General features: G+C 36.6%; 1 protein-coding gene across 2 annotated transcripts in view; it reads right to left on the bottom strand.

Moving 5' to 3' along the window:
- LOC131431054 (bone morphogenetic protein receptor type-1B) overlaps positions 1 to 16,561 on the bottom strand; it is a 335,571-nt gene that overhangs the window by 53,862 nt on the left and 265,148 nt on the right. Inside the window, exon 1 of one of the 2 annotated variants that reach the window (XM_058596509.1) lies at positions 653 to 1,818. The exons of the other annotated variant lie outside the window; for it this stretch is intronic. Coding sequence (XP_058452492.1) covers positions 653 to 686 — 34 coding nt within the window. The 5' untranslated portion in view covers positions 687 to 1,818. Of the gene's footprint in view, positions 1 to 652; positions 1,819 to 16,561 lie in introns of those variants that run through there. 2 annotated transcript variants of the gene reach the window in all.

The raw sequence follows: 16,561 nt of genomic DNA, 5'->3' as shown, positions 1-16,561 counted from the left end.
TCTCCAATCCTAAAACACGGCACTTTGCTCCAATTTTGAAAAATTACGAAAGTTGATGTAAAATTTATCGACATAATAATAAAAATTACATCATAGTTGATATTCAATTTTCTGTGTAGCATAACATTTCGAATTAGCTTCCAATAAATATTGAAAGCTAATTTCAGGAAACGACTGAACAAAATGCAACATCATAAACACTGAAAAATACTATCATTTCTTTAAATACAATACACCATGAAACACAACATCACGAAGGAAACTTCAGCGATTCTGTGAGCGATTCATTGAGCCGAGTCTGGCAACAAAGATTAACACCTTTTAGCTGAAGGCGTTGCTCCGGAACTAAGGATTTCAATCAATTCACCCTTGTCCCATATCATTAAATTTCAGCCCGGCAAAAACGATCCGCGACTGGAAATCTACAGTTTCACAACATACGTAAAAAACAGGAACCGCATCCCACTATTCTTACGAATATCGTAAAAAATAGTATCACATAAAAATATGAAGTCTCCGGCAGCCTTTTCTTTGACGACCGAAAACCACGGAGCCTTACGAAATACGGACCAGTAAACCAACCGGGCTCCATGGAAGCAGGAGGGACAGAAAATCAGGAGAAAAATATATATTTTTCTAATTTATTATTTACCATTTGCCTTCTTTCTTCTCGATTTCGGCGCCATGTCTGGAGCTACCTCGAGCGTCTCGGGATCTGCGTATGCCTCCTTCGTCTTTGTTTCTCTCGTAGTCTTGCACGTTTGGCTGGGCTCCTCAAGCACCGAAACGACCGGCCTGGGTCCCGACTACCAGTCAAGGTAAGAATCGGTTCTTCTTTGCTACACCTCCCGGGGCCTTCGCGTTGAAGACCTACTCGGTCTGATCGTTTCGATCGTCTCGGTCGTTTCACCCCGTGCCCGTGGAGGCTGGGCTTTTGTTTTTGGCAGATTTCGCTTTTGTCTCTCCAGTGTTGGCGAGAGTTCAGAAGTCCGATAAATAATAGTCCCCGCGAGGCAAACCTCCGGACGTCCGAAACTTTGTGTTGCTCGTTGCCTTGAAGCTGCGAACTGTCAAATCATCAATTATGGCACGCTCGATCGATCGGATGCTTGTTCTTATTCTCTCCGATCACGAAAGAAATAATCGATAATGCCGGTATCACTGGAGGAAAAGTGATGGTTTTCTAGTGATGTAATTTACGACATGTTTCGTGTGTTTTGTTTTTGCTGACAAACTTTGGGCAAGTTACTAAAGAGAATTGGGATGCTTATTCTTCCATATTACATTCCCACATATGTAGAATCGTGCACACATCTAAACAACACTGGGAGAATTTTTTCTCTACAGTAATAGCTAATCCACATATGTTAAACACTCACTGATTCATTCAATTACTGTGTGTATGTTAATCAATTTCCACATAAATTTCCGCGTATGCTACTTTCCGTTTTCCGGAATGAACTTTATTACTTTCCAAGTGGAGCACACTTTTTCACTACTTTTTCATATAAATCCCTCGCTGGAAATCGTTTCCCAACCGTGACGTAATCCTTGCGTCGGAAAAATAAAATAATTTTCCTCTGTTATGCTAACGTTTCTTGAGTTAAGGAAATCTTTCAATAATGCAATGCACATACACAACATGAGCTAATCAGTTCTGTTCTTTTTTACACAGCACGATATCAATCATAAACCGAAGATTTATACAGGTTGATAAAAAACCAAAAGCAAATGCACTAAAGTTCGAAAATCATACAATTGCGGACCAACGTAAAAACACACCGCAACGCATCAACAGTTCAGCCGAAACTGTTCGGGCCGATTCGTTTACTGAGAGCACTAAGCTCGGAAAGCTTCGCTCACCGCTCTACCCACATGTTAAGAGCACATCGAGAGTGAAGCTGCTTAGCAACGACCAATCATCGAGCGTTCTATCTCAAACCAGTAACTTTCTCGCTCGTTCAACTCTCTGTTTTTCTTTTGTTTTCTCTCGGCATAATAATTTTCCGTATCGCTCCAAACTGCCTACATCGGTCAGGAGGACCCGTTCGGGGTTTTACGAACACCGAGAAGTAAGAAGCCTAGATGAAGATCATGCTCATTTCCCGGTATAAACACAACACTTTTTCAATATTATTCTCCTACGAGGAAGTCGTATAAATAATAAACGGCCATCGAGTTGTGCTGTTCTTTTCGCTCACCATGTCGCTACCCGAGCACGGGTAGTAAAACATAAACATTGAACTTGCTGTCTCCGTTGCGCTCCCCATGGAAGCACGAAGCATAGCGAACTGCAAACTGCGGCTGTTAGCAGATGAAGGAAGTGGAGAAAATGGTTTGCTGTTGGATGCTGAATAGTGAAATTATGGATAGCAGCAACGGATCTATGCGTTGCGGGAGAGAAATGAACTGAATTCGAAATTAAATTCATAGTTTGTACTGATACTTCTGCTGCGTTCGTTCTAGCGAACAAAAGTTGAAGCAAATGCGTTACTTCGTTCGATCTCGATAAGAGATTATTTCGGTATAAAATGTTCAAAACGACGTATGTAACAATGAGAGATTCTCTTTGTTTACTTTCTCTTTCGCTTATTGCGAAATATTCCTGCTTTTTTCGGTAATTTCTCCAGAGCAGATTAAAAGATGATAGCTTTAGTTATTATTTTCGGTAAATGATTGGAGAGAAGGATTGCTAAGAGTGCCGTAATAATCAAAAGAGAAAGTAAACAAAGAGAATCTCTCAATGTTACATTCGTCGTTTTGAACATTTTATACAGATTTGTTTTATTACTTTTTTTCCATAAATACGTTTATTTCTTAAGGCAATTTACATAAGTTTTCCTTCGTCGTAGCATCACTTTTACATAGAATTCTAATCCTAATATAATTCTAATAAAGTCACAACGATTTGAATTTAACAAAACATATTCCTCTTATTTTTTAACTTTAATAAATAAATTATTAATTTAACTATAATAAATAAATTATAAAGTAAGCTGAAATTTGTATACATATTGTTAATAACATCACAAACTATTTCGAGTTTGTGTGTATCAGCACATCATTTCTATTCAAATTTAGCTATAGGATGAACTAATCGAAGCAGTAGGAGTCAGATCTAAGTCTCGAAAGGGCCAATTATTGTTTTAATTCTTGATATGTGCAAAATTACACTTCCTTTCCATTTCTGATTACTATATCTTTTTCGAAAAATGTATTAGTTTTTACTTGAATCCAGATGCAAAAATTTACTCGAATCTATTTGGATTCTATTTATGTCTACAAATTTAGATACATTATTGTCGTATTCTGAGAACTACCCACACCGATTGTTTACGAACATCCAAGAATTAATCCGAGCTGGAATCAAATCTTTTTGATACTCAAATCATGTTCTTATAAATGGATAGAACGGTTTAATTTTTATGTACTATTTAATCCAGTTCTGTTTTTAACTAATATTTAGATTTGATGCATCGAAAAATATTTACATTGATACATTTGCTATTCCCATTGTAAGCTATCACTTTCTTTGTTGTGGAGTAATGCAGAAGTCAATGTCTTTAATTTCATCACAAGGCAAAGTTTTTTAGTGATTTAATACATCTATGAAAATGTATCATTCCACTATTGGCTTCTGGTTTATGAATCGATTATGTATTCTGTCAATCAAAGCAAATGCCGAATCAATAGTTAAAATTTTTCACGTTTGAATCTTCCAGCTCATTAATGAACAAATGTTAAATATTGTTTATATCAATGTAATAGTCTGTTCCTATCAGTGTATTTTTTTATTTAAATACATATTTATTACTTAAGGCATTTTCCAAAAGTTTTTCTTTGTTGTAACATATATTTTACATATTAATTTTAACTCAATATGAGTGAAAATGCACATTACACCAAGTTTGGGAGTAGCTAATGTTATTGGGAGTATAGATTAGTTCGGTTCGTTTTCAAAAGATTGCTCTGGCTGTTATGAGTATTGAACAGTAACAGCTGATCTCGACAGTTTTAAGAGGTTAGACATCCGTCATTAATATTCAGTTCATATTGTTTCGTCCCGGGTTGGCGGTTCAATACATAGGGCTCTGGTCTTACAAACCAGTTGTCGTATGTTCGAGCCCCGACCTGGAAGGATTCGTAGTGTCAGTAGAATCGTTGCTCCAGCCATGCAATGGTTCTGTACACTCTCAGCCGGCTGCGAAGTCTGTTGAAACAGAAGGTAAAATTCCACTACAGGAATGTATTACCAAGGCTTTGCTTTGCTCATATTGCTTCGAGTTTAAATAAAATTGATCTTTGACAATGTTAATTATGAGCCATTTTGTGTTAACTAAGCAGCATTTGTGGAAAGTTTTAGTTTTTTTTTGTAATTAGAAGAAAAGTTGATCTGAAACCGCATCAAATGCTTGTGGATGTTTATGGTGATAATATTTCAACTGATAAATTATGTGGGGAATGGTTTCGACGTTTCAAGAATGGAGATTTGAGCGTTAAATACAGGCCTCGCTCTTTACAACCAAAAAATTCCTAAGACAAACAGTTGGAACCAAGCGGAACTTGAAGAATCATTGGAAGTGACAGATTCTGTATGATTAAAATCTATGGGAATCAAAAATGGAAGAAAAGATACTACGCTATACCCGGTCAATTGTTGCCATCGACCTCAACTTCAACACCTCAGCCGAATATTCATGGTTCCAAGGTCATGTTGTTTATCAGGTGGGACCAAAAGGGTGTTGTGTACTATGAGCTGCTACATCCAGGCGATACTAGAACGGGCGATCGTTATAGGCTGCAATTAATGCGTTCGGACTGTGCATTACGAGAAGAACGGCCGGAATACAAGCAAATACATGAGCAAAGTTATTCTGCTGCGGCCAGAGACGAACCAGCCACCGGCTGAAGTTCTCGTTAAGAAAGAAAACTAAACTAAACTATTCTCCTGCATGACAACGCTCGGCCTCATGCCGCAAAAGTCGTGAAAAAAATATTAGGAAACGCTTAAGTCGGACATTTTGCTGCACCCGCCGTATTCTCCTGACATTGCTCCTTCTGATTACTGGTTGTTCCGACGGACGCACCACGATCAACAACAACAACGACAATAATGTGCACTACAACAGCAACTTGAACACTAATAGTAACAATACCTGCCACAACAATAACAATAATGTGTCATTACAATATACCTTACCCTTGGACAAAGACTTACTAGCAGCTGCACGGGTTCAATTCTCCGGGAATCCAGGTGCAGATATTGCCTCAAAATTCATAAATTTTCAAAAAGGTGAAACAATCAACCCTTACAAAGGAACAAGAAGTATTCAAAACAACACTACTCCGGTCTTAGGAAGTAATGACATCGAAGCTGCACCATCCACTAACTATATGAACACATCTTCAATATCACAGAACATAAATACGTCTGCAATATCACAGGACATGAATACAGACAGCCAATTCGAAATTGATCCAATGCGTCCTCCAATTGTACGTCTTACTTCACAATCTGCAAATGGCGACGAACGCTTCTTAAAAGCAAGGCTTCGTGACCCGAAAATAATGCACGTCGTCCGTCTGTATTTGTCATACATGAAAAATCAACAACCTACAGTATGCATCGAGGGTATGACACCAACTAGTATAAAAATGCTATTAGCATCAGAAGGCCTTCCAACAACACCTGACCACCTCCTACGAATCTTCATCGAAGTGCATCAGGAATATGGAATGAAACCTAAGGAAGCGCTGGCCGACCTGGACTCTTATGGGAAATTTTTGACAAGTGAACGTACCCGCCGACTCCAACTAATCCGGGAAGCCGAACACAATTTAACAAGGCCGAATTTTCGGAAATAACGACGCCCTTTGACGAAGGAATAGAAACAGGAATTAGTAATGTAAGTATTCCAGAATTCTCAAAAACTTCTTCGCTTCACAGACAAAATGTGACTGAAATTTTGGTCTATTGCCAAAATTTCAACCGCATGAAAAGCCCGGCCAAAATGAAAGAAATTCACCAAAATTTAATAACCTCCTCTTTCGACGTAATCCTTGGAACTGAAAGCAGCTGTGATGAAAGTGTAAGAAGCGAAGAAGTATTTGGAAATAATTTTAACGTATTTCGGCACGACCGAAATTTATCTCTCTGTCAGAAAAAATCTGGAGGTGGAGTCCTTATAGCCATTAACTCTTGCTTTACTTCTGAAGAAATTATTACTCCTAAATATAAAGAATTTGAGCATGTATGGGCCAAAGTCTCAATATTGGGAGAAGAACATATTTACTGCTCTGTCTACTTCCCACCCGAAAATGCGAACAAATTCTCTTTTGAATTATTCTTTCAATCTTTAGACACAATTATTTCGAATATGGAACCTGAAGTAAAGCTTCATATTTTTGGCGACTTCAATCAACGTAATGCGGACTTCATTTCTGACATTGAAAATGAATCAATCTTACTTCCAGTCGTAGGAGAAAACGAAACATTGCACTACTTTTTCGACAAAATTTCTAATTTTGGCCTACATCAAGTAAACTCCGTAAAAAATCAACAAAACGCATATTTAGACCTTCTTTTCACAAATGGCACAGAAGACTTTTGTGTGAATGCATCAAACCTGCCATTTTGGAAAAATGAAGCATTTCACACCGCAATTAAATATTCATTATTTACACACAATGCATCCCTTCCCTACGACTTGGAATATGAGGAAGTGCCGGAATACAATAAAATTGACTTTGAAGTAGTCAAGTGTAGACTAAGTATAATAAATTGGCGGAACATACTGAGTACAGAAGGAAATGTCGACGTCGAAGTAAACAAATTTTATCACATTATAAACAAAATATTAGCCGAAACTTTGCCTATGAAAAGAAGAAGAAAAAATCATAACAGCAAATTACCTGTATGGTTCAATTCACAACTAAAACATTTGAAAAATAGGAAACAAAAAGCACACAAAACTTACAAACAAGAAAAAAGTGACGCTCATCTTCAAAATTACTTAAATCTATGCAATCAACTTAAAATAGCCATTAACACAGCACATGAAGAATATAACCGCAAAATTGAAAACGAAATAAAGACTTGCCCTAAGAACTTTTTTAACTACACAAAAACTAAACTAAAAAGCAACAATTTTCCATCTCAAATGCACCTCGATGAACATGTAGGGAAAAATACTACAGAAATCTGCAATCACTTTGCAAATTTTTTCCAAGAAGTATATACATCTTATTCAGAAACTGACCGTGACCGTGAATACTTCTCTTTCATACCTGCATTTTCCAACTCCATCTCTGTAAACTATCTATCAGAACATGACATTTCGACAGCACTGAAAAACTTAGACGCCTCAAAAGGGCCTGGACCTGACAGTATACCACCAATATTTTTAAAAAATCTTGCTGAAGAACTTACACTACCACTACAACTACTTTTTAACCTATCACTTAATAAATGTACTTTTCCTAAAGCATGGAAATCTTCCTTTCTTGTACCAATATTTAAATCTGGTGCAAAATCTAACATTCGGAACTACCGTGGAATAGCCATTATCTCATGCATTCCAAAATTATTTGAAAAAATTGTAAATGAAAAACTTTTTCATCAACTTAAAAATGTAATAACAAACAAACAACATGGCTTTTTTAAAGGCCGCTCAACTACAACAAATCTCTTAGAATTTATGACATTCACTCTGAATGCAATGGACGCCGGAAACTACGTAGAAACTCTTTACACTGACTTTAGCAAAGCCTTCGACCGTATTGACATACCATTACTTCTACACAAACTACAAAAATATGGCATAAAACATACTCTTCTGGAATGGCTCAAATCATACTTAACGAATCGTGTACAGGTAGTCCGCTTCCAAAACATTCTGTCTGAACCAATTAATGTAACTTCTGGCGTACCTCAGGGTTCTCACTTAGGGCCTCTCCTTTTCATTTTACATATAAACGACATTTCCTTCATACTCAAAAATCTGAAAGTGCTTATATATGCAGACGACATGAAACTCTTCATGGAAATTAAAAATATTAACGACGCTGTAATATTCCAGAACGAAATCAATCTATTCCACATTTGGTGCTGCAAAAGTCTACTCCAACTCAATGTAAAAAAATGTAACTCAATAACTTTCAGTAGGAAAAATGAAACTATACCTATAAACATACATCTAGGAAATCAACTTGTAGAAAAATGTAAAATTGTAAGAGATTTAGGCGTAATCTTAGACTCCAAGCTCACTTTTGTGGAACACTACAATACCATAATCAATACAGCTAATAGCATGCTGGGCTTTATTAAACGCTTCAGTCATAACATTGTAAACAATTTATATGTAGTCTACATTTGCTTGACGAAATAAATAAAATAAATAAATAGATCAGAAAGGTCATCGATTTACTTCTTTCGCAGAAATCGAAACAGATTTAAAAATCAAAAGACGAGACATTTTTTAAGGATTCTAAAATTGTCTGAGAGGTGGGAAAAAGTAGTAACAAGCGATGGACGATACTTTGATTAACCTTTAAAAAAATTCTATTTTGAAATAAATACATTTTTGACCCCGAAAAAACGGATCAAATTAATTTGAACTCCGAAGGTTCATTTTTCCACTTTTGTCGCTACAATAAATACACTTTATTATATTATTTATCGTAAAGACAGCATTGAAAAGTGGAAACAATTATTCATAATTTATTGACTGATTGATTATAGAACAAAAAATAAACGCATGGCGCGATAAAAGACTATTTTGAGCCACACTTTCGAATCAATATCTTCAAATAAAAAAAATCTTCGTAAAGCAATTGTAAATCTAACTATGGATCTACTATCGGTCATCAGGAGAGCAATTCCAGAAATGCTTAGCAGATCATCAGACTCGACCTTCTCCGATTTGGATGAAACTTTGCACATGGCTTCAGTATGACAAACCATAAGTTTTGAACCGATGGAGAGGTCAATCCGACTCACGACTGATTTTTAAAAAGGGCGTAATTATCCGAAAAAGTTAAATAAAAAAGCATGGTTTTAATTTTTTTTGATAATTTTTATTTTAAAGCTGTTATTAAAACCTACAGACTGATGGGTATCCCATCCGTGACTTTTGAAAAATGAAAAAGTTACAGCTAAAACAGTTTACGGGTCTCGTTGTAATTCGGAAACCGTTTATCGTACAAAAATGGCGTCCAGGAAGAAGTTGTAAAGGCACGGATGGGATAGCCATCAATCTGTAGGTATTAATAAGAGCTTTAAAATAAAAATTATAAAAAAAATCGAAACCCTGATTTTTTGCCTTTCTCATATAGAAAGGTTATGCAATCACTGTGAAAACCGACTTTTGAACCGAGGCCCGGAGGGCCGAGTGTCATATACCATTCGACTCAGTTCGTCGAGTACGCAAAATGTCTGTGTGTGTGTGTATGTGCGTATGTGTGTATGTAACGTTTTTTTGCACTAACTTTTCTCGGAGATGGCTGAACCGATTTTCACAAACTTAGATTCAAATGAAAGGTCTTGTGGTTCCATACAAAATTCCTGAATATTATTTGGATCCGACTTCCGGTTCGAGAGTTATGGAGTAATATGTGCAAAAAATTGTGAAAATAAGTGCACTAACTTTTCTCAGAGATGGCTGAATCGATTTTCACAAACTTAGATTCAAATGAAAGGTCTTGAGGTCCCATACAAAATTCCTGAATATTATTTGGATCCGACTTCCGGTTCGAGAGTTATGGGGTAAAATGTGCAAAAAAAAAGAAAAAATGTGTTTTAACTTTTCTCATAGATGGCGCGACCGATTTTCACAAACTTAGGTTCAAATGAAAGGTCCTGTGGTCCCATACGTTATTCCTGAATTTCATGCGGATCCGACTTCCGGATCCGGAAATATAGGGTAAAGTGTGTTAAAAATTGTACACCATCACTGAAAATGGGGAAAAACCTTAAAAAATTTTCTAAATCGACCTCAAATCTTTTCCAATTTGATGGTTTTTATCAGTAGACGGTTAAACAAACCGATTTCGGTTATTCTTTCAAGAAAATTTTTTTTTGCCTTTCTCATATAGAATTGTTATGCAATCACTGTGAAAACCCACGTTTGTCATATACCATTCGACTCAGTTCGTCGAGTACGCAAAATGTCTGTGTGTGTGTGTTTGTGTTTGTGTGTGTGTGTGTGTGTGTGTGTGTATGTGCGTATGTGTGTATGTAACGTTTATTGCACTAACTTTATGGGGTAAAATGTGCAAAAAAATGAACATATGTGTTCTAACTTTTCTCATAGATGGCGCGATCGATTTTCACAAACTTAGGTTCAAATGAAAGGTCCTGTGGTCCCATACGTCATTCCTGAATTTCATCAGGATCCGACTCCCGGATCCGCAAATATAGGGTAAAGTGTGTTAAAAATTTTATACCATCACTGAAAAGAGCGACAAACCATAAAAAGTTTTCTAAATCGACCTCAAATCTTTTCCAATTGACATTTTTTATCAGTTGACGGTCAAACAAATCAATTTCGATTATTCTTTTAAGAATCGAAGAAAAATATTTTGAAGAATACCACAGTATTATATATGATAGTTTGATTGATATGAGAAAGGCATCATTACACCACTAGGTGGATTAAAACAGGTTTTTTAATTTAATTTTTTTGGTTCATTTTGAAATTATTGAGAAGAAAAATTAATTTTTTTTTCAGTGTGTATTTTTTTAGAGTGCCCTATTGATTCCCTACAACTTCTTCCTGAACGCCATTTTTGTACAATTAACGGTTACACGGTTTTTGTACAATTAACGGAGTTACAACGATTTGAAGAAGGCAATATTTGTGAAATGCAAAAATACATACGCCCTTTTTAATAATCAGTCGTGAGTCGGATTGACCTCTCAATCGGTTCAAAACTGATGGTTTACCATACTGAAGCCATGTGCAAAGTTTCATCCAAATCGGAGAAGGTCGATTCTGATTTTGTCACTTTTTCATCTACTCATTCCTGGAATTGCTCAAGAAGAAGGATGATTAACCAATGCAAATATTTTTCTTTTATGTTGATCACGAAAGCAATGAGAAAGTGACCAATGATTAAGTTCAAATGTATTGTTGATGATACATTTGGTTCGAAGGATGTTGCCAAATAAGTTACTGAAACGCTTTTGTAAACTACCCGAATCAATTTGTATCAACAAATGAGTCTAAATTCGTGTCAAAAATTATTTTAATGAAATTATTATACAAAAACGTTTTAATCAGATTATGTCAATGACACAAGAAAAGTATTTCCAAACCACAAGGTTGATTTGGAGTATTTTTTTCCCTGAATAATCCGTATTCGAATATTTAACGATGTATTGTCTTAAGTTATGATTTAAAAAGTTTCACATACATAGTAAAAAATTTCACAATCGAAAGATAATGTTTCGTTAAAGATGTATTTCGTAGAAATGAGTTTTCCGAAAAATCAGACGTTAATATAGTTAGGGTAATGTTTCCTCAATGGTCTACTTTCGCATATACAACTGCACGTCCCGCGCTGTCTCAGACATCTATAAACAAAGCAAGGGTAGCAACGATTGCAGCGTGCACTCTCTCTCTCTCACACACACACACACACACAGACACTTTGCCACTTGGCTCGATTCGACTCACTAATCTAATAATAAGGTAATTTAATAATAGAAAATATCAAGATTGATTCCCTAGCGAAAGTCCGCGGCTGTTGCGCTTCTCACGAGGCACAACAATTTGAGTTTGCTTGCGAATGTTGTCCTTCGTCGTAGTTGAGATTTGCGTTCGAATTTGTCTGTCGTTCCGTGCCGCTACGGTTTACCCTTACCCTTACCCACCCTCGGCACTGTCACTTGGCGGACCAATACTTTAAATATGTCTCCGTGCCAGACGTAATGGCATTATTTTGCGCTTGCTTAGCCATTTATTATTCGTCATCTTGTTACCGTACGACGACTGTTTGTGCTCTGTGGAGCATAGCGAAACAGAGATGTTGACCGGCTGCTGACTGGCTAATGGCTGTCGGTTGCGATGGTTGCACAAAAATAGATTACAGATAGACGACACAAATTTTATTTGTAAATCTCTCGGGCTGCCGATCGCCGCTGTCCCAGCGTGTTCTTCCGTTGCGGATTCGAGATCCTGTGTGTTAAAAATAGTTGTAACTACTCTCGAACGAAACCGTACCGGAGACAAGCCATATTCTACTTTGCGTGATGGGTAGAAACCCTAATGATTCGAATTGTTTGCTTAGTAGTTTATTTTGTCGTACAATTTGGCTGAGTTATAATGAGTTCACAACTATATGGTGTTCTACTTAAAATTAGAATGTTTTTTCCTGTGTGCTCGGGACTTCCACCGACTGACGACCAGACAGAAAGAAAGTGTGTCTGTCGTCTGAGTTGAATCACATTCGCAATTTATCACTGTTAGGATTTGTTTCGGAAATGTAAGAGATTCAATTTGTTTTGGCTGAAATTGTTTGGGTTTATAAGATTTGATGCGATTGAATTCATCGCTCAATTACGGTTTCCACCCCTTCATAAAAAGCTATTCAATCGTGTCGTGTTCTAGAACTTACTACTCTACTACTCTAAAATACGTTGAGATTTCTGCGCATCCTCAGGAGTAGTCAAAAAGATGAAATCACGATTCCGACTACCAAATTATTTGCAAGTGTGCTATTAGGAAGTTTGGTTCAAATTTGTTTGTTATCATCTCGAATTATCTCATCACACAAAGTAAGAAAGAGGCCCCGCAGCCGTGCGCATGACAATCTTCTTATACAATAAAAATCCAGACATAAAATTTCATTTTATAGCCTATCCTAGCGAACTGGACCACCTGAAAAGTTTTCATCGTCATTGTTCCTCTAAGCAACTTTGAAGGCCAAGGCCATGCTGATAGAAATCTTCAAATTTTTTATACTGGTATAACATGACTGTGGGAAGTTAATTTTAGGTTGTATCTCAAAGAGTTTAATCTTTTGAGAATTATCTTTGATAATGAAAAAATTAAATAACTAACAAAGAACGAAACTTGTAGAATTAAGTCGTTCCATCAATCACGTTCTTATGAATTGAGTCATATGTGGATTGAATTACCTATAATTTTCAACATTTTTTGTTGTGTAGCCTTACGTTTGATTCAACTCATTAGGTTACACACAGTGTTCTCAGTCACCTGCATGGAAGCCCCTTTCTACTTTTAGCCTTTCCTTTCTTATTATTTGACTGTCGATTCCAAAATGTTTCGCATTACGATGACTTAATGTATTTCTATTGGACGAAACTCTGAGAAGGATTGCAGTACTTTGGTACAATGTTGATGTTGTTTCCTACATAGCACTTCTGGGCCACTTCGCAATAATGGCAAGACGCCAACGTCGCTCGAAACGACACTGAACAAGTGTGCTTTTGGATATATGGTAGTATCCGTGTTTGCAGATACTCATTGACGAAAGCTTGTTGGTTCGTCATAGGTGTAATTATAAAAAATTGCTCCTCCATCCACCACTACAAATAGCCTGCCAAATCATGTACTTTTATAAGAATTTCGTCAATTGGTTGACCTTGAACTAATCGAAAGTTTGCCAGCAATTTGTCGCATAGCCAATGTGATCTTGTTTTCGAACTGGTTTCCTGCTTCCAGTTCCTGTTCAGGGCTCCAATTGCCTTGAACGACGTGTCAGTAAACTAATTAGTTTACTAATTTAAGACGATTATTGTAATTATCCTTACGGTCTACTTTTGATTGACGACAAATAATTAAATAAATAAATAAAAATAAATAAACCGTATGTCACAATGCCATTTCATTAGGGGTGTTGGTTACATTTTTACAGTTTTGGTTATTAAACCATAGCTATAATTTGCTGCGCACATATTTTACGTACATAACAAATGACTCAAAAAGAAATATCACATAGTTTGAAATCATTAATGATGAATTAAAAGTCTGTCATTTCTATTTTTCTATGAAAAAAAGCCAAACCATATTTATGCTCTTAGTTTACTGAATAATTTGAAAATTTGTAAATGTATTTAATGAAATAATACATATTTTCATAACCTTAACTTATTCGAAAATATATCCGATTCCAAGGCACTGGATCCTAGTTCGAATCTAACGTGCACAAACTTTATGAGATTATATACCCTATCAAAATTATACTAAAACACAATACACATAAGACTAATCTCTAAATTCATCATTCAATTACTGGCACATGTTACCATAGCTTCAAAATTGCGATGCAAAAAAAAGAAGTGAGATTCACAATTTCGATTAGGTTATGTATGACAGAAACTTTTCTTAACCACTATCTAGAATACGCTCTTCGACCAACCCAATGCGCGCATGTGTGTATTATATTACTCAACCACAAACTACCCTGACAACCCGAAGTCATAATTTAGTCTGGGTGATTTTTCATCCGGATAATTTTTTTCTCCTACAACAACTGCTATGACCAAACAGCTGCACCGTTTCAAGGAAGATGCTTGGTAACTCAATTTTCACTTCATTGCAAAACCGTCGTCTGCATAGGACATGGCGTAAATCGTGTCGTTAAGATTAGACGTTTTGTCTTCTGCGCCGCAATCGCGCTAGCAATCCGAGAAGTGAGTGAGTACGATGTGACAGTTCGGCTATACGTTGGCGAGACCGACTTGTTTCGTGAGATGACAAATGGTGACGATGGTGGTCATCCAAATAGCACTAGCGCGTGCAACATCAGCCGTTTCGCGGACGATTATGTAAATTTTAGACTGTAAACAATATCGTAGATCTTGCAGAAAGTTATCCGCGCTAATTATTCGGACAGATTAGAAGCTGAATTTCCCTGATGTATCAGTGAATCATGTAGCCGGGACATGAAAATGGGCGTTCTTAAATTGAGAACAAGGTCTAGGAACATTGAAAAACAAATTGCGTTGATAAGTATACAACATAAATTGGTTTCAAAATCTTCGCGTGCTATAAATACATTGCAGGTGATAAGTGTGTATTTTTTCGGTTTGATTCTAGTGGTGTCCAAATAATTACTACTAAGCAGCAAATGGCAATATTTGCATCCACAAACAACATTTGTTAAATAAATATCAATTCATAAGACTGTTCTGTAATCAATTATAGAGGATCTCGTTTCGTGGTTAATCACCTCAAATTACTACACTTTCTAATCTCGATAAGCAGTGTGAATTTCACTCAAATGACGATCGTAAATCGAGGGAAAATGTTCGAAACTTTTGATTATATTAGCAGATTAACTCCTGCTTATAAATGTGCGAAACCTAAGCAATTCCAGAAATTACCCGAAGTAAGGGTGGTGAAATCAGGATCGACTTGCTTCGATTTGGATGAAACTTCGCACACGATTTAAGTATGACAAACCATTTGTTTTGCATGAATGATGAAACCAATTTAAAAGTAAGCAAAAACATTGTTTGTATGCTCCTTCTTCAAATCGTTGTAACTCGGAAACTGTTATAGAAAATCACTTACTGACTGTGTAAACTGAAAAGAATGAATGCTTTACAAACAAACGGTACAGTTTCATTCCAGAACCTTTTGCAAAGAAGCTTTTATAATAATATTGGAATTTGGTCAACGTTTCAGAGTGCAAATTATTTGCTATGCAGAGTGTAATAAAAATCAGAATGTGTGAAGTCCGATGTTTTATTACAAACGCCTCTTCGAATATGAAGTTTATTCATGTATTGACATCTGAGACAAGCCAATTAGTTATATGCGAAGTTCTGTTTTTTTTAAATTACTTCATAATTACTCAAAATAACTGCTGAAAAAACTTAGGAGAATTTCGCATTGTATCCGCTTCGGTTTTGGCGCTGAATTTTTATATAGTCTTTTATGTCTGAAGCAGTCAATACGATTATTACTTTAATTATTTAGAAATGATATAGAAATGATTGGTCTACTAACACTATCTTTTCTAATCTGCTTTGAATGTTTTCATCTTTGTCGATTACTTTTGCCTTTCTCATATAGAAAGGTTATGCAATCACTGTGAAAACCGATTTTTGAATCGAGGCCCGGAGGGCCGATGATCCCTCAGATGACTCAGTTCGTCAAGTACGCAAAATCTCTCTCTCTCTCTCTCTCTCTCTCTCTCTCTCTCTCTCTCTCTCTCTCTCTCTCTCTCTCTCTCTCTCTCTCTCTCTCTCTCTCTCTCTCTCTCTCTCTCTCTCTCTCTCTGTGTGTGTGTGTGTGTATGTATGTGTGTGTGTGTGTGTGTGTGTGTGTGTGTGTGTGTGTGTGTGTGTGTGTGTGTGTGTGTGTGTGTGTGTGTGTGTGTGTGTGTGTGTGTGTGTGTGTGTGTGTGTGTGTAAGTGTGTGTGTGTGTGTGTTTGTGTGTGTGTGTGAGTATGTGCGTATGTGCGTATGTGTGTGTGTGTGCGTATGTGTGTGCGTATGTGTGTGCGTATGTGTGTGTGCGTATATGTGTGTGTGTGTGCGTATGTGTGTATGTAACGTTTTTTTGCACTAACTTTTCTCGGAGATGGCTG

This window comes from Malaya genurostris, chromosome 2 (assembly GCF_030247185.1).
Source record: "Malaya genurostris strain Urasoe2022 chromosome 2, Malgen_1.1, whole genome shotgun sequence".
Classification (NCBI taxonomy): Eukaryota; Metazoa; Arthropoda; class Insecta; order Diptera; family Culicidae; genus Malaya; species Malaya genurostris.
The sequence above is the reverse complement of the archived record's forward strand: the minus strand, read 5'-3'. Positions and strand labels throughout refer to the sequence as shown.